The following is a 24,937-nucleotide window of genomic DNA, read 5'->3' as shown; positions in this document are numbered from 1 at the left end:
TGAGGGGGTGGCAGGGTTCTGTGTTTCAAGCCTGGGGGGGTTTGGGGGTTCTTGGTGTTTCAGGCCTGTAGAGTGGAGGTTCTCGTGGTCCAGGCCTTGGTGCTCGGCTGGGGTTCTGTGGATTTCCTGGGATGATGGAAACATTCCACCCCAATATTCCGGCTGATCGTTGTAGTGGGATGGGGTGGAAAGTGCAGCCCTGTAGATACTCATGGATTCCTACTCTGGTGATCGTTGGCCCTTCTGGACATCAGCCATGGTAGGTTATCCGGAGATGGTAGTACTGTGTGCGCTATTCCAACCACATCTATCGTGGCTGCCTGCTCCTCTATTACACAAACTGTGGAAAGCGGCCAATCATCGCCCCCCCCCCCCGAGACTGATGTCACATAGAGGTCGGCACATTCTGCGGTGATGGCGGCACTCTGAATATCTTCTATGAGGTTCACGGTGGGTTTGGAAATGGCAATATCTGAAAAGATCATTCCTGGGAGCGATTCAAGTTTTATCTTTTAGTGTTGCACAATTTTTTTTTTTACAGCAGGGTCTAGAGGTGCCCCTCCCCCGCTCCAGGATTATAGGAGGCGGTCCTGATGGTACAGGAGTCAGCGGGAGTATGGGAATGACGAGGGGAACCATTGACCATGTGACTGCACAGCCTCTCAATGAATGGGGGTGAGGTCTGGAGTCACTGCTCTGGATGGGGAGGGAGAGGAGTTGTTGCTGCTTTGGAGGGGGGAGGAGTTGTGACTGCTCTGGAGGAAGAGGGGGAGGAGTCCCCTTAGTCTCATTTGGTTAGCTTTAGCTATTGAGCTCTGTAACCGTTCAAATGCTGAGTTTTGCATGTGGGCGTGTTTACCAAGTAAAGGCTGGGTGTGACCGGCATTGCCTGCAGTTCAGCCCCTCCCCGCAGCAGGACGTGCCACGTCTGAAGAAGGTGACGTGGTGCAGCTGAGACGTGGCCTCGGTCTTGCTCAGAGGAAGTCCATAGATAACATCGAACGCAGAAGACAATAACGGCTGGCATTGGCCCTGAATCGGTTTATTTCTTTTCCTATGCAGCCTGAAATGTGAAACTGGGCCCAAAACGCCACCTGCTGGCTGGAAAGGAGAATACAAAATAGTTGTGATGTAATACTTATACGTTTAATGTCTGAGCACTGGGGGGCGCTTTATCTGCTACTGTAAGGGTGGAATATCATAGGAGGAGCTTTGACATGGTGCATTTCCTGCTGGGAGGAGCCATCAGAAGATGGGGGCACTGCAGTCATAATGGGGTGGACATGGTCAGCAACAATACTCAGAGAGGGGGTGGGGTTTATACCACTAAAGGGGCCCAAAGTGTGCCAAGAAAATATCCCCCACAGCATCACACCACCACCACCAGCCTGAACCGTTACCCCCCCCCCTCTTCCCACCGCACACCATTATCCCCCCCTCGTCCCCCACACCATTCCACCACCAGCCTAAACCGTTACCTCCCCCCACACATTTACACCACCACCAGCCTAAACAGTTACCCCCCTCTCCCCATAACACCCCACCACCAGCCTAAACCGTTACCTCCCCTTCCCCCCACACCATTACAACCCCACCACCAGCCTAAACCGTTACCTCCCCCCACACATTTACACCACCACCAGCCTAAACAGTTACCCCCCTCTCCCCTTAACACCCCCACCACCAGTCTAAACTGTTAACCAACCATTACACCCCCAGCACCAGCCTGACCCATTACCCCCCTCCTCCCCCACACCTTTACACCACCACCAACCTAAACCAAGACAGAGAATCCGGAAAGTTCTCACAGCGCTTCACTTCCACATTTTGTTATATTACAGCCGCATTCCAACATGGATTCCATTCATTATTTTCCTCAAAATTCTACAAACCCCTCCCCCATAATGACAACGTGAGAGAAGATTGTTTGAAATCTTTCAAAATTTATTAAAAATAATCCCATGTACATAAGTATTCACACCCTTTGCCATGTACATAAGTATTCACCCCCTTTGCCATGACACTCAGAATTGAGCTCAGGTGCCTCCTGTTTCCACTGATCAGCCTTGAGATGTTTCTACAACTTGATTGGAGTCCACCTGTGGTAAATTCAGTTGATTGGACATGATTTGGAAAGGCACACACCTGTCTATAGAAGGTCCCACAGATAACAGTGCATGTCAGAGCACAAACCAAGCCATGAAGTCCAAGGAATTGTCTGTAGACCTCGGAGACAGGATTGTATGGAGGCACAGATCGGGGGAAGGGTACAGAAACATTTCTGCAGCATTGAAGGTCCCAATGAGCACAGTGGCCTCCATCATCTGTAAATGGAAGAAGTTTGGACCCACCAGGACTCTTCCTAGAGCGGCCGCCCGGCCAAACTGAGCGATCGGGGGAGGGGGGCCTTAGTCAGGGAGGTGACCAAGAACCCGATGGTCACTCTGACAGAGCTCCAGCATTTCTCTGTGGAGAGAGGAGAACCTTCCAGAAGAACAACCATCTCTGCAGCACTCCACCAATCAGGCCTGTATGGGTGTGGCCAGACAGAAGCCCCTCCTCAGTAAAAGGCACATGACAGCCCGCCTGGAGTTTACCAAAAGGCACCTGGAGGACTCTCAGACCATGAGAAACAAAATTCTCTGCTCTGATGGAACAAAGATTGAACTCTTTGGCCTGAATGGGAAGCGTCATGTCTGGAGGAATCCAGGCACCGCTCATCACCTGGCCAATACCATCCCTACTGTGAAGCATGGTGGTGGCAGCATCATGCTGTGGGGATGTTTTTCAGCGGCAGGGACTGGGAGACTAGTCAGGATGGAAGGAAAGATGAATGCAGCAATGTACAGAGACATCCTTGATGAAAACCTTCTCCAGAGCGCTCTCAGACTGGGGTGAAGGTTCATCTTCCAACAGGACAACGACCCTAAGCACACAGCCAAGATAACAAAGGAGTGGCTACGGGACAACTCTGTGAATGTCCTTGAGTGGCCCAGCCAGAGCCCAGACTTGAACCCGATTGGACATCTCTGGAGAGATCTGACAATGGCTGTGCACCGACCCTCCCCCATCCAACCTGATGGACCTTGAGAGGTCCTGCAAAGAAGAATGGGAGAAACTGCCCAAAAATAGGAGTGCCAAGCTTGTAGCATCATACTCAGAAATACTGGAGGCTGGAATTGGTGCCAAAGGAGCTTCACCAAAGTATTGGGCAAAGGGGGTGAATACTTATGTACAGGTGGATTTATTTCCTTTTTATTTTTAATAAATTTGTAAAGATTTCAAACAATCTTCTCTCACGTTGTCATTATGGGGGAGGGGTTTGTAGAATTTGGAGGAAAATAATGAATGGAATCCATGTTGGAATGCGGCTGTAATATAAAATGTGGAAGTGAAGCTCTGTGAGAACTTTCCGGATGTTCTGTGTATAATGTCAGAATGTTCTGGCAGATGGGTGTATATGGGGGAGGGGGATATATATATGTGTAGACAGTGTGAGCCATGCTGGTTGTATATAGGTAGAGATGGATGTATATTGGTAGATATAGATGTGGTATATCGATATATACATTGATAGAGGTCAGTATAGGTGTATATAGATGATGTATATAGGTAGGGAAAGGTAGATATCTGTGGTTTTTTAGATGTATAGGGGTATATAGTTGGAGAGTGGTATATGTGTTTATATATATATAGAGGTATCTATCAGTTGTATAGGGGTATATAGTTGGACAGAGGTGGTAGAGGTAGGTATGGTGGTATATAGTTGGATAGTGGTGGTATAGATCGGTATAGAGGTGGTATATAGGTAGGTATGGTGGTATATAGGTAGGTATAGGGGTATATAGATCGGTATACAGATGGGTATATAGGGGTATAGAGGTGGTATATAGGTAGGTATGGTGGTATATAGTTGGATAGTGGTGGTATATAGGTAGGTTTAGGGGTATATAGATAGGTATAGGAGTATATAGGGGTATATAGATGGGTATAGAGGTGGTATATAGGTAGGTATGGTGGTATATAGGGGTGTATAGAGGTGGTATATACACAGAGGGATTGGCAGCCAATCAGATTCTGTCTCTCAGGGTGGAAGTGTCAATGAATGAACGGAAGCGAGAATCTGATTGGTTCCTTCTTATGATTTGGGAATAGAGGAGGAGTCTATAGATATATAATGTATACAGAGGGAGGGGCGGAGTACACGCGCGCGCACATTGTGAGCCACGCTGGGTCAGTGGGCCCCGCCCCCTCCCCTCGGTTGCTATGGAGACGACGTGGCGGACGTAGCCGGGCCCGTGCCCGCGTAGGGGGCGTGTCTATCAGTCGGGATCGCGCTGGACGGTGTTGGAGCTGCAGAGGGAGAGGTGAGCGCCATGGCGGGGGGCCCCGGGACCCCCCAATACACCCCCAACCGGTCGGGGCCCCTCACCCACACACCCCCCGCCTTCCCCCTCACCCCCCCGGGGACGGCGGGCGGACGCGGCGGTGGGGGAGGGGCAATTGCCGCCATTTTCTCCGGGGATGAGGATGGCGGGAACGGTGTGAGGCCGGGGTGGGGGAAGGGCAGGGAGGTCGGAGCTGCACCCGGGAAGGGCCCCTCCATTGTAGGGCCCCAAAGCCCGCTCTGATAATGCCCCATCCCCCCTCCGTACAGGCCCCGCCCTCCTTCCCTCGCTGTTCAAGAGATGCTCGGGTCGCTGATTGGCCGAGGCCGGCCCCGCCCCCTGAATGCTGCCTCTTTGTTTTGTGTTGCCCGGGAGCTCCGCCCACTGCGCGCCGATTGGCGGGGAGCGGAATGCAGGGCTGTTGTCCCTGGCAACCAGCGAGGGGGGCGCCTGATTGGTTCTCCCTGCTGATCCCCGGGCTGCCTGATTGGTCCGAATCAGTGATAGAGGAGGCTGGGGACCAGAGGGGGGAGGGGTGTGTACTGTGTATATATTATATATACTCTATATTACCAAAAGTATTGGGACGCCTCCTTTACACTCACATGAACTTTAATGACCCCCCAGTCTTCTAGCTGCAGAGGGCGGAGCCAACCCAATATTGAACCCTAAGGACTGAGAGCTTCACCTCTTCTGGGAAGGTTTAGGAGTGTCCATGGGAATGTCACCATTCTTCCAGAGGTCAGCCACTGATGTAGGATGAGAAGGCCTCACTCACAGTCCCAAAGGTGTTCTATGGGATTGAGGTCAGGACTCTGTGCAGGACAATCACCTTCCCCCACCCCAAACTCCTCCTCCATGTCTCCAAACTCCTCCTCCATGTCTCCAAACTCCTCCTCCATGTCTTTATAGAATTTACTCTGTGCACTGCTCCAATCATTTGGTGGAGGGGGGATTATGGGGTGGAGGAGGGGGGATTATGGTGTGGGGGAGGGGGGATTATGGTGCGGGGGAGGGGGGATTATGGTGCGGGGGAGGGTGGATTATGGTGCGGGGGAGGGTGGATTATGGTGCGGGGGAGGGTGGATTATGGTGCGGGGGAGGGTGGATTATGGTGCGGGGGAGGGGGGATTATGGTGCGGAGGAGGGTGGATTATGGTGCGGGGGAGGGGGGGTTATGGTGCGGGGGAGGGGGGATTATGGGGTGGAGGAGGGGGGATTATGGTGTGGGGGAGGGGGGATTATGGTGCGGAGGAGGGTGGATTATGGTGCGGGGGAGGGGGGATTATGGTGCGGAGGAGGGTGGATTATGGTGCGGGGGAGGGGGGATTATGGTGCGGAGGAGGGTGGATTATGGTGCAGTGGAGGGGGGGTTATGGTGCGGGGGAGGGGGGGTTATGGTGCGGGGGAGGGGGGATTATGGTGCGGTGGAGGGGGGGATTATGGAGCGGAGGAGGGTGGATTATGGTGTGGGGGAGGGGGGGTTATGGTGCGGGGGAGGGGGGATTATGGTGCGGTGGAGGGGGGGATTATGGTGCGGAGGAGGGTGGATTATGGTGCGGGGGAGGGGGGATTATGGTGCGGTGGAGGGGGGGATTATGGTGCGGAGGAGGGTGGATTATGGTGCAGTGGAGGGGGGGGTTATGGTGCGGGGGAGGGGGGGTTATGGTGCGGGGGAGGGGGGATTATGGTGCGGTGGAGGGGGGGATTATGGAGCGGAGGAGGGTGGATTATGGTGTGGTGGAGGGGGGATTATGCTGTGGGGGAGTTCCTCAGGGGTGGGGCTTGACCCCCTTACGTCCAGTGAAGGGAACTCTTAAAGAGAAGTTCCGCCCCTCCATGAAAAATAAATAAAAGTCAGCAGAGTTACAAATCCTGCAGTTGATGACTTTTATTTATTAGAATTTCCCTGTCCGGGGCGCTCCGCCATGTCTGCATCGGAAAGGTGATTTTTGTATATTTTCTATTAGGGATCGATCGATTATCGCAATGCTGATATATGGAAGGTCAATCTGCACTTCCCCCGATGTATCGGAGGTGACCCATATTGCTGATATTTCTGGAAAGTGTTGTACCGGAGTGATGGCTGCAGATAGAGGAATCACCCCGATACCGGCGTCCATAGCTGACGGTCAGCTGTCTTGCTATATATATATATATATATATATATATACACCTACATCCCCCTCTGTACTCATACCGGTCCTCAGGCTCCTCTATCACTGATTCAGACCAATCAGGCAGCCTGGGGATCAGTATGAGTGTATAGGGGGGGGGGGGGGGTCACCTGACTGTCCTATTATATATATATATATATACTGTATCTGTACATATATGTGAAGCCGGGGGATGGCCATGATCTCGGTATGATGTGCAGAAGAGATTCTGATCATTCTATAATATATAAACATGGAGATCAGAGGAAGTCTGGGGATCAGTATGACACCCCCCCCCCTCCCCCCACCTCTGTTCCCAATAAAAAGTCAAATACAATTTATTAAATAGAAGGAACATAACGTTTCAATAAAGAATAAAAACCAGAGAAACCGTCCACCTCACCACTATAACCAATATAACCAGTGACCACTATAACCACTATAACCAGTGACCACTATAACCACTATAACCAGTGACCACTATAACCAATATAACCAGTGACCACTATAACCAGTGACCACTATAACCACTATAACCAGTGACCACTATAACCACTATAACCAGTGACCACTATAACCACTATAACCAGTGACCACTATAACCAATATAACCAGTGACCACTATAACCAGTGACCACTATAACCACTATAACCAGTGACCACTATAACCACTATAACCAGTGACCACTATAACCAGTGACTACGGGGTAATTAGAACAACACAGGCATGGAACTGCTGCAGCTTGAATATGAGAAATGTGTCAGTGGAAAATAATCATGCAAGAGCAAACGGCATAAATAAACAATAAATAAACAATAAATAAATAGTCTAAGTCCCCGTTCACATGTAGGCGTTTTGGGGCGTTTTGGGGAGTTTTTCTGCTCTAGGATCAGCTCTCAAAACGCCCAACAAGACAAATCCTATTCATCCTTTCAATGGCCCCTGTTCACATCTGAGCGTTTTGACGCCGTATACAAAACGCCCAACGCTCAAAAAAGTACATGAGCTTCTTTTAGGGCAGATTACAGGCGTTTTCCATTGGTTTCTATTCAATCTAAAAACGCCTGCACAAAAAACGCCTGTAAATCGCGGTAAAAATGCCCGAAAACGCTACGCTCAGGTGTGAATGTAGCCTTAGGCTCTTAGCATGAAGTTCCACTGATATTTTCATACAATATATATATATATATATATCTATAGTACTACTAGAGAAGCTCCTAATTCCAATTGATGTCATACTTCTGTTGTCTCCAGCTAGTGGATGCCCTGTGTAGCCCCCTTTTTTAGGAGGTTCTCTAGTAGTACTGTATATATATATATATTGTATGAAAATACCAGTGGAACTTCATGTTAAGAGCCTTAGGCCCCGTTCACACTGGGGCGACGCTACTTGCCTGGGCGACCTCACAGGTTGCGGTGCGCAGCTCACACCATGACCTCGGAGCAGCCGGCACGGACTTCATAACATTGAAGTCTATGCAGATCGCTCCGGGTCGCCCCAAAGAAGCTCCGGACCCTTTTTCTAAGTCAGAGCGACTTGTGTCACTCCTATTAGAACGGGTCCACAGCTTCTCTATGGCAGGGACCTACGGCGACTGTTGGGCGAACCAGGTCGCCCCAGTGTGAATGGGGTCTAAAGGCCATTTATTTATTGTTTATTTTTTCATTGTTTATTTATGCCGTACCATTTGCTCTTGCATGATTATTTTCCTCTGGTGCTATTCATCCTAGTATGTACGGCCATACTCCCTGCTCAGTTAGGTTGGGTCCTATTTGGTGGTTGGCTATGTTTTGCTGGTCTAGCCAAATTCTATATATGTCTTCACACTTGTCCATTGCGGGATCAGGCCGGGGTCACACTGGTCCATTGCGGGATCAGGCCGGGGTCACACTGGTCCATTGCGGGTTCAGGCCGGGGTCACACTGGTCCATTGTGGGATCAGGCCGGGGTCACACTGGTCCATTGCGGGTTCAGGCCGGGGTCACACTGGTCCATTGTGGGATCAGGCCGGGGTCACACTGGTCCATTGCGGGGTCAGGCCAGGGTCACACTGGTCCATTGTGGGATCAGGCCAGGGTCACACTGGTCCATTGCGGGATCAGGCCGGGGTCACACTGGTCCATTGCGGGGTCAGGCCGGGGTCACACTGGTCCATTGCGGGATCAGGCCAGGGTCACACTGGTCCATTGCGGGATCAGGCCAGGGTCACACTGGTCCATTGCGGGGTCAGGCCGGGGTCACACTGGACCATTGCGGGATCAGGCCAGGGTCACACTGGTCCATTGCGGGATCAGGCCAGGGTCACACTGGTCCATTGCGGGATCAGGCCGGGGTCACACTGGACCATTGCGGGGTCAGGCCGGGGTCACACTGGTCCATTGCGGGGTCAGGCCGGGGTCACACTGGTCCATTGCGGGGTCAGGCCGGGGTCACACTGGTCCATTGCGGGATCAGGCCGGGGTCACACTGGTCCATTGCGGGATCAGGCCGGGGTCACACTGGTCCATTGCGGGGTCAGGCCGGGGTCACACTGGTCCATTGCGGGTTCAGGCCGGGGTCACACTGGTCCATTGCGGGATCAGGCCGGGGTCACACTGGTCCATTGCGGGTTCAGGCCGGGGTCACACTGGTCCATTGCGGGATCAGGCCGGGGTCACACTGGTCCATTGCGGGATCAGGCCGGGGTCACACTGGTCCATTGCGGGATCAGGCCGGGGTCACACTGGTCCATTGCGGGATCAGGCCGGGGTCACACTGGACCATTGCGGGATCAGGCCAGGGTCACGCTGGACCATTGCGGGGTCAGGCCGGGGTCACGCTGGACCATTGCGGGGTCAGGCCGGGGTCACGCTGGTCCATTGTGGGGTCAGGCTGCGGTCACACTGGTCCATTGCGGGGTCAAGCTGGGGTCACGCTGCTGCGATGTCACACCTCACATTCCTGTGCACACCACATGCGACTTCATGCAGTTTTTATTGCTGAAATTGCATCATGTTCACCCAAAATAGTGCAGGACCCTTTTTTGGTCCGCTCTGGATTTGGATCGCATGGCTGTTCAGACCTATGCGAGGCAAAATTGCATGAATTTGTTTTGCACACAGCTAGGGGCCTGTACACACAGCTGTATAGTACTCTAGGGGCCCTCGCACACAGCTAGGGGTCTGTACACTCAGCTGTATAGTACTCTAGGGGTCTGTACACACAGCTGTATAGTACTCTAGGGGTAGCTGTATAGTACTCTAGGGGTAGCTGTATAGTACTCTAGGGGTAGCTGTATAGTACTCTAGGGGTCTGTACACACAGCTGTATAGTACTCTAGGGGCCTGTACACACAGCTGTATAGTACTCTAGGGGTCTGTACACACAGCTGTTGGTTGGTGATGATGTGTTAAGCTCAGCGAACTGCTGCCGGGGACACCCAGCACACAGTCCTAGCGGGTCCCCGGGATGGCGGGATCACCAGACGTCTCATTCACACTATTTTCTTTTCTCTGAAGGTTCAACCGATTTCACCATGCCGATCCGTCGTGCCGTCAATTCCCAGGAAACTGCCCCGAAGAACCGGCCTGCCGAGAGTGAGGACAAAAAAGCAGGTGAGTGTGACACGGGGCCCCATCATGTGCCTAGCTCCGCCGTGTGTGTGATCCGTACACATATGATGTGTCCTGTGTATGATGTCTCAGGCATGTGGCATGGTGTGTGGCATGTCCAGTGTATGACGTGACGTGTGTATGTTGTGTCGGGCGTGTGAAGTCTCGGGCATGTGACGTGTCCAGTGCATGACATGTGGGGCATATTTGCATGTCCGGTGTATGATGTGTGGGTAGTGTGACATGTCTGGTGTGGGTAGTTTGACATGTCTGGTGTGTGACGTGTGGGTAGTTTGACATGTCTGGTGTGACGTGTGGGTAGTTTGACATGTCTGGTGTGTGACGTGTGGGTAGTTTGACATGTCTAGTTTGGGTAGTTTGACATGTCTGGTGTGTGACGTGTGGGTAGTGTGACATGTCTGGTGTGTGACGTGTGGGTAGTTTGACATGTCTGGTGTGTGACGTGTGGGTAGTTTGACATGTCTGGTGTGTGACGTGTGGGTAGTGTGACATGTCTGGTGTGACGTGTGGGTATTGTGACATGTCTGGTGTGTGACGTGTGGGTAGTGTGACATGTCTGGTGTGTGACGTGTGGGTAGTGTGACATGTCTGGTGTGTGACGTGTGGGTAGTGTGACATGTCTGGTGTGACGTGTGGGTAGTGTGACATGTCTGGTGTGTGACGTGTCTGATGTATGACGCGTGTGGCGTGTCGGGTGTACAGTGTGTGGAACATGTATATGACGGTCTGTCCTGTTTTGTGGCAGAGCCTGACGCCAGCTCAGAAGAGTCTGCTTCCACCGGGGAGGAGCAGGAGACGGAGACTCCTCCAGCCACTTCCAGTGAGACCGAGCAACCGAAAGAGGCCGAGACAGACGAGGAGAAGAAGGGCGAGGGAGAAGTAACAGAGGAGGGCAAGAAAAAGTAAGGAGACCCAACCAGGGGCAACAGCGGGCCCTTCACTGTATAGAGGGGGGGGGGGTAATACCAGGTCCTCTGTACCCCCCCCCCCCCCCCCCCCCCCCAGTGTACATTCACCTATGTTATTTCTGTATAGGAGGCAAGAGGGGTGATTTGTACAGAAAGGGGGGGTGGAGCAGAGTGGTGGGCTGTAAAGAGAGGGGGCCGGGTGATTGTGGGTCCCATTCTTTATTATCCGGGTGGCCGATCGTTCAGTGGATGTTGTAGGTATGAGGAATAGGAATGGGTGTGAACAGTTTTGCTGGTTGGATGGATGAAGATTGCCAGAAGAGCTGACACTCCGTCCTGTACAATGTGATCACAATACGAAGTAACGAGTCTATCGCTCTATAAAGATGAAGATCAGACCTCCTGTCACCATTATTACAGTGTTAGTATGGGATGGGGGGGGGTTAGCACACACCAGGTTTTCCTTTTTCCCTGTCTGTGTCCATTTGGAGAGATTTCATTTACTTCCTGTCCCGAAGACACAACAGGAAGTGAGAGGAAATCTTTTTGGTGGTCATTGGAACAGGTGTCCCCATTGAAGGTTTTCCCATCCTCCCCTATTTGGGTGACACTGGATGTCTCCTCTGAATCCAGTAGAAGTACACTCGTCCTGTAGCTGTATTCTCCTCCCATGTTATATTCAGTGGTTTGCACGATAATTCAGCAGGGCCGTTATTGGGCACTCATCAGAGCTTTGAATGTTTTTCAGTGGGGAGAAGGATCCGTCTAAAGAGAAGGAGAAGAAGGTGAAGAAGACCATTCCATCATGGGCGACCCTGTCTGCCAGCCAACGTGCCCGGGCACAGAAACAGTCACACGCCTCCTCTGCCTCTCGCCCCAAGATGGACGCCATCCTGACCGAGGCCATCAAGGTTTGTTCTGGTTTCCTTCCTGATAAAAGGATGAAAAGATCCAGAATCAGAGACGTCCCCTGAGGAGGGGGCACACAGGGAGCCGTGTCCGGTGTCCTTGCGCCTGAGTCCCATTGAGACCTGAGATTATTATGAACCATTACAATAGAATGAAATGGCCGCCGCCCAACTGGGGGGCTCTCCTGTGCGATCGGGGGGGGTAGGTTGGAGATTAGATCCAGTGGCGGCACCCGGTTACCATAGAGCTTGCCATGGAGCCGATGATCTCCGGCCATCTCTATGATCCTGGGAGGACAGAAGTGATGTCATTACAGATATAAACATCGCCATATTTTCCATTTGTTTTTTTATCTGATGTTTTTTGGTGTAAAGAAGAGATTTGGGGCCTACGTTATATCGAAAGCAAGGATTATAACACTAGAGCTCCCCAGTAACGCTATACTGGTAACCGGTAACTATTTTTAAAGCGTTGCCAATGGAGATCTGAAGTACCGTAGTTGGGCGTCATTCCACGAGCGTGCGCCATTTTAAAGCGTGATGTGTTAGGTAGCTATTTACTCGGCGCAATAACGTCTTTTATGATTTACTAATATAGAAGTATTATATTGTGGGTTTTATTTTTTGCATTAAAATTCATTAAAGTTTAATTTTTTAAACTAAAATTGCTGCGCAAATACCGTGTGACATAAAAAAATTGCAACGGCTGCCATTTTATTCTCTAGGGTCTCTGCTAAAATATATTATATATATATATATTTATATTTTAGCAGAGACCCTATATATATATTTTTAGCAGAGACCCTATATATATAATATATATATTTTAGCAGAGACCCTATAGATATATATTAAAATGTTTGGGGGTTCTCAGTAATTTTCTGGTAAAGAAAATGCAGATTTTTCCATGTTGGAGAGTAAAGGCAGAATTGGCCCGGTAGGGAAGAAGTTAAATGACAAGCAGGGGGCCGTCCTTTGCTTTATAGGCTGCACCAATCCAAAAGAAAGGATTGATTCCACACTGAGAAACATTCAAACACTGATAACTTTATTTATCCGGACAACATTGACTGGGACTGCCTCCTTTTTGATTAGAGGTGGGACCTTTTTGTTCATGTTTGGATGAATAAAGTTCTCAGCGTTTGAATGTTTCTGAGTGCAGCTATTCTTTTCCTTTTTGGATTAGTGCAGCACAGATGCTGTTCCATGCACTCACCACTAGAGGGCAGCCTTCCATCAGATATCCGCTCTGATCATACACTCTGGTCTGATCACCTCTAGAGGGCAGCCTTCCATCAGATATCCGCTCTGATCATACACTCTGGTCTGATCACCTCTAGAGGGCAGCCTTCCATCAGATATTCGCTCTGATCATACACTCTGGTCTGATCACCTCTAGAGGGCAGCCTTCCATCAGATATTCGCTCTGATCATACACTCTGGTCTGATCACCTCTAGAGGGCAGCCTTCCAGCAGACATCCGCTCTGATCATACAGTCTGGTCTGATCACCTCTTGCTGTGCTTCTCCTTCAGGCTTGTTTCCAGAAGTCTGGGGCCTCCGTGGTGGCCATCCGAAAATACATCATCAATAAATACCCGTCTCTGGAACTGGAGCGAAGGGGGTTCCTTCTAAAGCAAGCTCTGAAACGGGAGCTGCAGAGAGGCGCCATCCGCCAGGTAGGAACCGCTCACATTTTTTCCCCTGCAGATGTGACAGATCTCTATTATCTGTGTTTTATCTCCTTCTGTGACCCCCCACTGATTGGTCACCCCGTCTCAGGTCTGGTATTTGGGGTGTAAGGAGACTCACCGTCTACCTGTTTTTCAGGTGAAAGGGAAAGGAGCATCCGGCAGCTTCGTTGTCGTGGCAAATTCTGGAAAGTCGGCGCCGAAAGCCAAAGACAAGAAGGTTGGTGGTCATTGTGTTGCCTTGCTGATGATGACAGTCGGCCGCCCCTCCTCCATCAGTCTCACTCTTCTCTTCCTCTTATAGAGAAGCGGATCCACGGGAGGAGATCAGATCAACGTCAAGCTGGAGGACATCTTACCTCTGGCATTCACCCGGCTATGTGAGCCCAAGGAAGCCTCCTACAGCCTCATCAAGAAATACGTCTCCCAGTATTACCCTAAGCTCAAAGTGGACGTCAGGTGAGAAAGCAGCTTGGAGTACGTATAGTATAATCAGCTACAGATAGAAGCTTGGAGTACGTTGTATAGTATAATCGGGTACAGATAGCAGCTTGGAGTACGTATAGTATAATCAGGTAGAGATAGCAGCTTGGAGTACGTATAGTATAATCAGGTACAGATAGAAGCTTGGAGTACGTATAGTATAATCGGGTACAGATAGCAGCTTGGAGTATGTATAGTATAATCAGGTAGAGATAGCAGCTTGGAGTACGTATAGTATAATCAGGTACAGATAGCAGCTTGGAGTACGTTGTATAGTATAATCAGGTAGAGATAGCAGCTTGGAGTACGTATAGTATAATCGGGTACAGATAGCAGCTTGGAGTACGTATAGTATAATCAGGTACAGATAGCAGCTTGGAGTACGTATAGTATAATCAGGTACAGATAGCAGCTTGGAGTACGTATAGTATAATCAGGTACAGATAGCAGCTTGGAGTACGTATAGTATAATCGGGTACAGATAGCAGCTTGGAGTACATATAGTATAATCAGGTACAGATAGCAGCTTGGAGTACATATAGTATAATCAGGTACAGATAGCAGCTTGGAGTACGTATAGTATAATCAGGTACTGATAGCAGCTTGGAGTACGTATAGTATAATCAGGTACAGATAGCAGCTTGGAGTACGTATAGTATTATCGGGTGCAAACAGATTCCCTTTCCTGATTCTTCCAATGTAAGAAGAGCGTGCTTTTATTTGATTATTTGTTCTCTGTGTGAAGTAAGGTGTCACCGGTCATACCTTCTCACTCCGGGGCCAGTGTAGGATTGGAGCTGGGTTCATTTGACCGGTCTACACCAGTTTCAGAAAGAAATGGGTTGACCAGTTTGGACCTGCTTTATAAAGACATGGGTTGACCAGCTCTATAAAGAAATGCATGACTAGCTCTATAAAGACATGGGTTAACTAGCTTGAACCAGATCCATAAAGACATAGGTTGGCTAGCTCTATAAAGACATGGGTCAACCGGCTCCATAAAGACATGGGTTGACCAGTTTGAACAAGCTTCATTAAGTAATGGGTTGACCAACTCTAAAGACATGGGTTCACCAGTTTGAACCAGCTCCAAAAAGACATAGGTTGACCAGCTCCAAAACGACATGGGTTAACCAGCTTGAACCAGCTCCATAAAGACATGGGTTGACCAGCTCCATAAAGACATGGGTTGACTAGCTCCATAAAGACATGGGTTGACCAGCTCCATAAAGACATGGGTTGACTAGCTCCATAAAGACATGGGTTGACCAGCTCCATAAAGACATGGGTTGACCAGCTCCATAAAGACATGGGTTGACCAGCTCCATAAAGACATGGGTTGACCAGCTCCATAAAGACATGGGTTGACCAGCTCCATAAAGACATGGGTTGACCAGCTCCATAAAGACATGGGTTAACCAGCTTGAACCAGATCCATAAACACATGGGTTGACTATCTTCATAAAGACATGGGTTGACTATCTTCATAAAGACATGGGTTGACTATCTTCATAAAGACATGGGTTGACTATCTTCATAAAGACATGGGTTGACTATCTTCATAAAGACATGGGTTGACTATCTTCATAAAGACATGGGTTGACTAGCTCCATAAAGACATGGGTTGACCAGCTCCATAAAGACATGGGTTAACCAGCTTGAACCAGATCCATAAAGACATGGGTTGACCAGCTCCATAAAGACATGGGTTGACCAGCTCTATAAAGAAATGTGTGACTAGCTCTATAAAGACATGGGTTAACCAGCTTGAACCAGCTCCATAAAGACATAGGTTGACCAGTTTGAACAAGCTTCATTAAGTAATGGGTTGACCAACTCTAAAGACATGGGTTCACCAGTTTGAACCAGCTCCAAAAAGACATAGGTTGACCAGCTCCAAAACGACATGGGTTAACCAGCTTGAATCAGCTCCATAAAGACATGGGTTGACCAGCTCCATAAAGACATGGGTTGACTAGCTCCATAAAGACATGGGTTGACCAGTTTGAACAAGCTTCATTAAGTAATGGGTTGACCAACTCTAAAGACATGGGTTCACCAGTTTGAACCAGCTCCAAAAAGACATAGGTTGACCAGCTCCAAAACGACATGGGTTAACCAGCTTGAATCAGCTCCATAAAGACATGGGTTGACCAGCTCTATAAAGACATGGGTTGACCAGCTCTATAAAGACATGGGTTGACCAGCTCTATAAAGACATGCGTGACCAGCTCCATAAAGACATGGGTTGACCAGTTTAAACCAGCTTCATAAAGACATGGGTTGACCAGTTTGAACCAGCTTCATAAATACATGCGTTGACTAGCTCCATAAAAACATGGGTTGACCAGTTTGGACAAGCTTCATAAAGACATTGATGATCAGTTTGAAGCAGCTTCATACATACATGGGTTGACTAGCTCCATAAAGATGGGTTAACCAGCTTCATAAAGACATTGACGATCAGTTTGGTGTGGAAGAACTCGAGTGTCCTGCACAGAGCCCTGACCTCTACTGATCACCTTTGGGATGAATTGGAACGTTGACTACAGCCAGGTGTTTTTTTCTTGTGAGGCCCAACATGTGAGCCAGGTCTTTTCATCCACCATCATTTTCTAACCTCACAAATGGGCTCAAATTCCCACAGACTCCTTCAAAAAAATTGTGAAAAGCCCTCCCAGAAGAGTGGAGGATTGTATAGTCACAAAGAAGGCAACTCCATATTAATGGCCATAAAGAGGGGGGGATGTGCATTTTCTGCAGTTGCATTCCTCAGCGTTAAGTCTGATGAGCTGTGACCTCTGTCTTTCATCTTTTAGGCCTCAGATGCTGAAGAACGCTCTGCAGAGAGCTGTGGAAAAGGGGCAGCTAGAGCAGATCACAGGAAAAGGGGCATCCGGAACATTCCAGGTAAGGAGGGGGAGGGGTTAGGCAGGGTAATCCGGTTCAGAAAGTCTGTCTAGTTGTGGCCATCACAAGTCTGAATTCTGACTGATCTCTGTTGGCACAGCTGAAGCGGGTTGGAGATAAACCTCTCCTGAGTGGCGGAGTGTTTGAGGACGCCATCTTATCTGCCATCACAGCTATGAACGAACCCAAGACTTGCTCCACCACTGCCATCAAGAAGTACGTTCTGGAGAACCATCCCGGAGTGAACTCCAGCTTCCAGGGTGAGTGGGGGAGGAAATGGTACAAAGTGCTGAAAAAAGACGATCGTATTCCGTTCATGGTGTGATTTCTCCTACCGCCTCTCTCCTCCAGTCCACCTGCTGAAGAGAAGCCTGCAGAAGTGTGAGAAGAATGGTTGGATGGAACAGATCTCCGGGAAAGGGTTCAGTGGTACCTATCAGCTCAGCTTCCCATATTACCCAAGGTAGGTGCTTCTGAAGAGGCGGGGGTGAAGGGAACGGTGCTGGAGGGGGGAGCCATGTCGAGCAAGGGGGGATGGGTGCTGTGCCAAGAAGGAAGGAAGTCAAGTGGAGCGGAGGGGGCCATACGGAGCAGAAAGGAAAAGGAGCAGTGGGGACGGGATCTGAGTAGTGGGGGGGGAGGGAGCCATGCCGAGCAGCGGGGATGAGATCTGAGTAGTGGGGGAGGAGGGAGTCATGCCGAGCAGTGGCGATGAGATCTGAGTAGGACGGAAGGGAAGCCAAGCTGAGCAGGGCAGAATGGGAGCCGTTCTATGCAGGGAAGATAGCTGCTGAGCTGTAAAGATGGGAGCGGAACCCCCTCGCTCAGCCAGATGAAAGGAGGTAAGAGAGCTGGGTAGGGGAGGGGGAAGGGAGCCATGCTAAGCAGTGGGGGTGGGGATGGGTGCTGAGAAGGAGGGAAGGGAGCTGTGCTGAGCAGGAATGATGGGAACCAGCCAGATAGAAGAAAGCTGTCCCGAGGAGGGGGAAGGGAGCCGTGCAGTGGAGATGGGATCCAAGCGAGTAGGAGGGAAGGGAGCCATGCTGTGGGGATGGGATCTGAGTAGGAGGGAAGGGAGCCGTGCTGAAGAAGGATGGGAACCACCCAGATAGAAGGGAGCTGTGCCGGGTAGGGGAATGGTGCCGTGCAGTGGGGATGGGATCAGAGTAAGAGGGAAGGGAGCCGTGCTGAGCAGAGAGGATGGGAACCAGACAGATGGAAGGAGAGAAGGGAGCTGTGTTGAGTGGGGGAAGGGGACCATGCCAAGAAGGAGGGAAGGGAGCTGTGTTGAGTGGGGAAGGGGGCCATGCCAAGAGGTGGGGGTGGGAGCTTAGCCGAGAAGGAGGTAAAGGAGCCGTGCAGCAGGGATAGGATCTGAGTAGGATGGAAGGGAGCCGTGCTGAGCAGAGGGGATGGGAACCAGCCAGATGGAAGGAGAGAAGGGAGTTGTGTTGAGTGGGGGCCATGCCAAGCAGTGGGGGTGGGAGCTGAGCCAAGAAGGAGGGAAGGGAGCCGTGCAGTGGGGATTGGATTGGAGTAGGAGGGGAGGGAGCCGTGCAGTGGGGATAGGATCGGAGTAGGAGGGAAGGGAGCCGTGCTGAGCAGGAAAGTTGGGAACCAGCCAGAGGGAAAGACGCTGGGGTGAGTAGGAAGAAAGAAGCTGTGTTAAGTGGGGGAAGGGGCCTGTGCAGGGGAGAGGGGGGCAGTCCTACTCTTTGCGGAGCTAACATGTTATGTTCCACTATGGCGGCACACAGACTAATCATTTGGTTTCCTCCTCTGTAGCCCTTACGTGCTATTCCCAGACAAGGCCGGTAAAGAGGAAGATGACGATGAGTCAGAAGATGAATCAGAAGAATCGGAGGAGGAGTCGGAGGAGGAAGAATCTGAGGAGGAGGAACCCCCTCCAAAGAGGAGGTCAGTTGTTACACCATGGTGGGGGGGGGATTACACATCAGATAGCCATTCATTTGTCAGATGGTATAACCCGTATGTGTCCTAGTGATGGCCCTCATGTTTCTGATGGATAGGAATATTCTATCATCTTCTAGAAAATCTGTTCTGATCCTTCTTGTGAGTCTCGGGTATGATGGGGTGTCTCTGATTGGACAGGCGGCATTGCTCTGCCCTGTGTCCACCTACAGACCTTCAGCTTGTGACCCTTTATAGGGATCTGTAGAGTATAACAGTGGCTTTGCTAAAGGTCTCCTGACCATTCCTTCTAAAAATATATTTCAGGCCATGGAGCCACCTAATGCTATGGAATGCTCACTGTGCTGAGACAAACCTGTCAAAGCCCCGCTCTCCTCTATGGGAGATTGGAGGAAAACCGTCCGTTTTTATCCGATCCGATCCTCCAGACAGATGAAAAAATAGGGTTTCCATCCGTCTGGATTTCTTGGATTGGATAGCAGCGGGTGCCAGCGGAGAGGTCACGGTTGGCATTCGCTGCTTCATAGAGGTGCATGGACCATCCGATCAGGTCCGCCTGAAAAACTTGACAGGGACCTGATTGGAAAGCCTGTGTGAAAAAGAACAAGTTGAAGTTAGAAGCTGATTGGCTGCTTTGCACAGCTGCACCAGATTCTGCACTCTCCAGCTTTAGTAAATCCACCCCCAAGTGTCTACCTGTGTAATCACAGGCCGGCCCCTATACTGTACAGCAGGGATCCTCAAACTACGACCCTGCAGCTGTTGGGGAACTACACATCCCATGAGGCATTGTAAAACTGACATTCACAGACATGACTGGGCATGATGGGAATTGTAGTTCCTGAACAACTGGATGGCTGTAGTTTGAAGACCCCTGGTGTACAGGATGGCATACGGCTAGATGATTTCCCGCACACTGCAGAAGTGCGGGACAATGAGAATCCAGAAAGTATCCCACTCTTCTCATTGTCATAAGAAAGGAAAGTGAAAATCCTGGAAGAATCGTCTGATTGGGAAAATTAGGATAAAGAAGAACAAAACTGGGCACATAGTCATAGAAATTTTATTGTTTTATAGGTTTAGCCCCGGTTCACACTGGTGCAATTTGACAGTTCAAAATCACATGACAAATTGCACCCCATTGCCGGCAATGGAACCATTAGGATCGTTGCAACTTTGAAAAAGGTACTTTTTCATTCATTGACGGACACAGCTCCTGATTCTTAACCTTTGGGTTATACTGCCCCCTACAGGAGTAGGACACTACGCAAGAAAAAGCTTGGCTACGCCCATGGGCAGTCCCAGGTGATATACTCTGCTGTAGGTACTCAGTTTTTTTTTTTTCTGCCCAGTCAGGAGTAAAGACCTCGTTCCTTGCTGGGATTTCTGGTCCTGGCGATTTTTTCTTATTAAATTGAATTTTTTCCTATCTTTGGTAAATTTTCAGGGTGTCGGACATTGGGTTCCTCCAGTGTGGGCTCCGTTGCCGCCATGGGATCCTAATGTGTTGCTTTCAGCTCTACAGAAGCCTCCCTTTGAAAATATTCGGGATGTTTCCCTGCCTGCGCTGCCCGGAAGGTGTCCTTTTTTTGGTGGCTATCCTCTGTGTGCAGGGTGTCGGAACTGGCGGCGTCATCCTGTCATTCACCTTATTGGTGATTCACAAGGATAAGGTGGTGCTTCGCCCCTGTCTGTCATTCCTTCCTAAGGTGGTCTCTGACTGTCATTTGAATGAAGACATTGTGTTGCCTTCTCTGTGTCCCAGGCCTAAACATCCAAAGTAAATTGCTTTGCATGCCTTGGATGTGGTCTAGGCGATTAGGGTGTACCTGGCAGCTACGGAGTCCTTCAGGACGTCAGATTCTCTATTTGTGCTCAGGGATGGACCTTGGAAAGGGTTGTCCACTTCTTCTGCAACCATTTACAGATGGGTCAGACAGACGGTGGTTCAGGTCTATTCCATCAGGGGTCAGGTTCCTCCTTTCCCTGTCAAGGCGCACTCTTCTCGGCGCTCAGTGCCTCCTGGACTTTCCATCATCAGGAGTCAGTGACGCAGGTTTGCAAGGCGGCCACCTGGTCACCACAAAGTTCTATAAAGTGGATGTGTTGGCATCTGCGGATGCTTCTTTTGGCCGCAAGGTTTTGCAGGCTGCTGTTTAGAGGACCTGGTCCTCTTTGAGGGTGTATTGTTTTTTTCAGGTGAGCTCCAGTTGTTTGGTTGGCTATAGTTTAGCCTTGAGAATTTTTTTCTGCTTTTTTTTCCACCCCTTCATGTTTAACGCTGCTTTGGGACGTCCCAATGGTTATGAAGATCAGGAGCTGTGTCCGTCACTGAACCAAAGAGAAAATGGGATTTTTGACTTCCCGTAAAATGCATTTCTCTGATGTTCATTGGTGGACACAGCTCCCACCCCTCTGTGGACGGACACAGCACCCGCCCCTCTGTGGACGGACACAGCACCCGCCCCTCTGTGGACGGACACAGCTCCCGCCCCTCTGTGGACGGACACAGCTCCCGCCCCTCTGTGGACGGACACAGCACCCGCCCCTCTGTGGACGGACACAGCACCCGCCCCTCTGTGGAGGGACACAGCACCCGCCCCTCTGTGGAGGGACACAGCACCCGCCCCTCTGTGGAGGGACACAGCACCCGCCCCTCTGTGGAGGGACACAGCACCCGCCCCTCTGTGGAGGGACACAGCACCCGCCCCTCTGTGGAGGGACACAGCACCCGCCCCTCTGTGGAGGGACACAGCACCCGCCCCTCTGTGGACGGACACAGCTCCCGCCCCTCTGTGGACGGACACAGCTCCCGCCCCTCTGTGGACGGACACAGCACCCGCCCCTCTGTGGACGGACACAGCACCCGCCCCTCTGTGGACGGACACAGCACCCGCCCCTCTGTGGACGGACACAGCACCCGCCCCTCTGTGGACGGACACAGCACCCGCCCCTCTGTGGAGTTGGCTTTCTTCTGACACTGCTTGTAATAAAACGGAGTGCCTATAGCTGAGTGTGGGAGTATTCCCCCCTGGGACCGCCCATAGGCGTAGCCAAGATTTTTCCTGCCTAGTGTCCTACTCCTGTAGGGGGCAGTATAACCCAATGGTGATGAAGATCAGGAGCTGTGTCCATCAATGAACTTTAGAAAAATGGATTTTACAGTAAGTCAAAAATCCCATTATTCTCTAGGGCCCTTGTTAAAAAAAACGAATATATATGTTTCAGGGTTTTAGGTAGTTTTCTAGCAACAAAAAAATAATTTTTACATATATAAGAGAAGTGTTAGAATTGGCCCAGTCAAAAATCCATTTTTTTGGGGATTTCATTGCAATTTGCATACACTTCTGTGAAATAAAGTTGCAAGCCGCAATGTAATCGGAGGTGCAAATTGCACTGATCTGTGGCTGTGAAATGGTACTGAACCAAGGTTGGCGCTTGCAGTTAGATGCAATGTGCTGATCCCATACCTCACCTGTCAGAAGAAGTCCTGTGTACGTTCCACCTGTACTAATCTCTTTCCTCCTCACAGGATGCAGAAAAAGGCAGCCCCTGCTAAGTCCCGGGCCAGAGCCAGGGCCAGAGCACCCCCACCAAAGCCCAAGAAGAGCGCACCGCCCCCTCGGGGGAAAGCCAAGAGCGCCGCCAAGAAAGCTCCACCAGCACCACCATCTCCTCCCCCGGCGAAAGCCAAGAAGGGAAAAGCAGCTCCACCCCCAGCCGCCTCCAAGAAAGCAGCTAGCCAGGCCGCCAAGAAGCCGGCACCCTCCAAGAAAGCCGCAAAGCCTGCGCCGAAAGGAAAGCCCAGTTCGCGGAAATCCCTGCGGTCCAGGAAGTAATAGGGAGGATGGAGATGGAACGCCTCTAGAAAACAAGTGGAAGAAAAACGGTCCATCTTCATTTACAGGAAAAGAAACTTTTCCAAAAGTTGTGTGTTATTTTTTTTTTTTTAGCATTTCCCTTCCAGTTTGTTTTCTGTGGAGGTGCAGCATTCACAGTCTGTTTTATTTTGGTCTAGCTGTAGCCGCTGTGCACCCCACCCCTCCCCCTACCTAACCCCTCCCCCCATAAACCAGCAAACGGTCCATTTGAGTTTCCTTATCTCCATGATTCTCAGTTGTGTAAATTCTCCCGTTAGAATCCAATTTCGTGCTGAATTTTTTCTTACAGTTTCAGTTTTTGATGAAAGCGTTCCCGGGAGCCCGAGAAGGATTCCATTAGGGGCCCTTTGTCAGGACGAAGTTTTGTAATCCTCCTAGCTGTATTTTTTGATGACCCCCCTCCGTTGCAGCAGTACATAGGATAAGCCCCATACTGATAGCCCCTCCCCCTCCTCCAGCGCTTCACAGGCGTTATGGCAGCGGGCCAGGGACGAGGGTCTCCAACTCTGTCCCTGTCTTCCTTATAACTACTCAGAGCTAAGAAGGGGGTCCTGCAGCATTGCGCTCCCTCCTTTGTAGTTGTGGTGCTTGACAGTTGCAGAAGTACGTAGGATAAGCCCCGTACTGATGGCCCCTCCCTCCAGTGCTTCAGGGGCGTCATGGCAGCAGCCTGGGGCCACGGGTCCCTATCTCTGTCTTCCTTATAACTACTCAGAGCTAGGGGAGGGGGTCCAGCAGCATTGCGCTCCCTCCTTTTGTAGTTGTGGTGCCTGACATGAATCGCTAGCGTTCACCCAAATCCTGGCACGCTGCCTTCCCGCCATGACCCGCTGGCATCTGTAAGTATCTCACTCGCAGTGAATACCCAGAAGCATGTTGTACAGAAATTCAAGTAGGTTTTGTGTTTCCATTTTTTCTTAATTTTTATTTTAAAGCCAACTGTGTCTTTATTTTAATGTTTGCCATTTTGTAAAGACTTGGGTGAGGATAGACATGTGAAGAAATGGGTATTCTGCTGTTTGCTACAATAAAAGACTAGATTCTGCTAGTAGGTTTGGTGTCTGTTCTTGTCCATGTCCTGGTACCCAACACCATCCATAGAATCACCTTACTGCAACCTGGTACCCAGCGCCATCTATAGAACTGCCCCAACGCAGCCTGGTGCCCAACACCATTCATAGAACCACTCCAATACAGCCTGGTACCCAGCGCCATCTATAGAACTGCCCCAACACCACCCATAGAACCACTCCAATACAGCCTGGCTGCCCCAACGCAGTCTGGTGCCCAAAACCATCCATAGAACTGCCCCAACGCAGCCTGGTGCCCAACACCATCCATAGAACTGCCCCAACGCAGCCTGGTGCCCAACACCATCCATAGAACCACTCCAACCTCCAAGGTGGTTTTCTCTGAAATACTGCCTGTACCTCGAGCCACACAGGAGAGGCAGATTAGGGAACTTAACAAGTGGCTGAGGAATTGGTGTAGGAAGGAGGGGTTTGGGTTCCTGGAGAACTGAGCTGACTTCTCAGTCGGCTACTGGCTCTTTAGTAAGGATGGGCTGCACCTTAATGGGGACGGTACGGCTCTTTTGGGGAGAAAGATGGCCACCAAGTTGGAGGGGCTTTTAAACTAGGAGACGGGGGGGGGGGGGGGGGGATCTCAGAAGTAGAGTCAGTCAGGAGGGAGCAGAGGACTGAAGGCAGTGGTAGTGTCAGCAGCGACAGTAGGTCCACCACGTCAATCGGTAGGTCTGTGCGGGAGAGCCACAAACCGAACAGGAATAAACATAACCGCCAATCACGTTTAACTTCCGTAAAACTAAGAGGGGTATATGCTAATGCCAGGAGTCTAGCTAATAAAATGGATGAGTTGGAAATGTTAGTACATGAGGAGGACATAGACCTTGTGGGAATAGCGGAGACTTGGTTTGACCCCTCACATGACTGGCTGGCAAATATCCAAGGGTATTCGGTGTACCGGAAGGACAGGATAGGAAAAAGAGGGGGAGGGGTATGTCTATGTCAAGAACAATGTAAGGGTGATAGAGCGGAGTGACATTACG

At 50.4% G+C, this 24,937-nt stretch overlaps 1 protein-coding gene across 1 annotated transcript; it reads left to right on the top strand.

Moving 5' to 3' along the window:
• The first annotated feature begins 4,248 nt into the window (after positions 1 to 4,248).
• On the top strand, positions 4,249 to 23,161 carry HP1BP3 (heterochromatin protein 1 binding protein 3). The gene is made up of 12 exons (XM_082274480.1): positions 4,249 to 4,367; positions 10,044 to 10,139; positions 10,903 to 11,059; positions 11,814 to 11,976; positions 13,508 to 13,651; positions 13,803 to 13,883; positions 13,968 to 14,122; positions 16,966 to 17,056; positions 17,157 to 17,316; positions 17,408 to 17,519; positions 18,842 to 18,973; positions 22,521 to 23,161. Exons 2-12 carry the CDS (start codon positions 10,061 to 10,063, stop codon positions 22,825 to 22,827), a joined length of 1,581 nt encoding a protein of 526 aa, XP_082130606.1. The 5' UTR covers positions 4,249 to 4,367; positions 10,044 to 10,060; the 3' UTR covers positions 22,828 to 23,161.
• The last annotated feature ends 1,776 nt before the right edge of the window (positions 23,162 to 24,937 follow it).

This window comes from Pelophylax lessonae (assembly GCF_965119305.1).
Source record: "Pelophylax lessonae genome assembly, chromosome: 12".
NCBI lineage: Eukaryota > Metazoa > Chordata > Amphibia > Anura > Ranidae > Pelophylax > Pelophylax lessonae.
The sequence above is the reverse complement of the archived record's forward strand: the minus strand, read 5'-3'. Positions and strand labels throughout refer to the sequence as shown.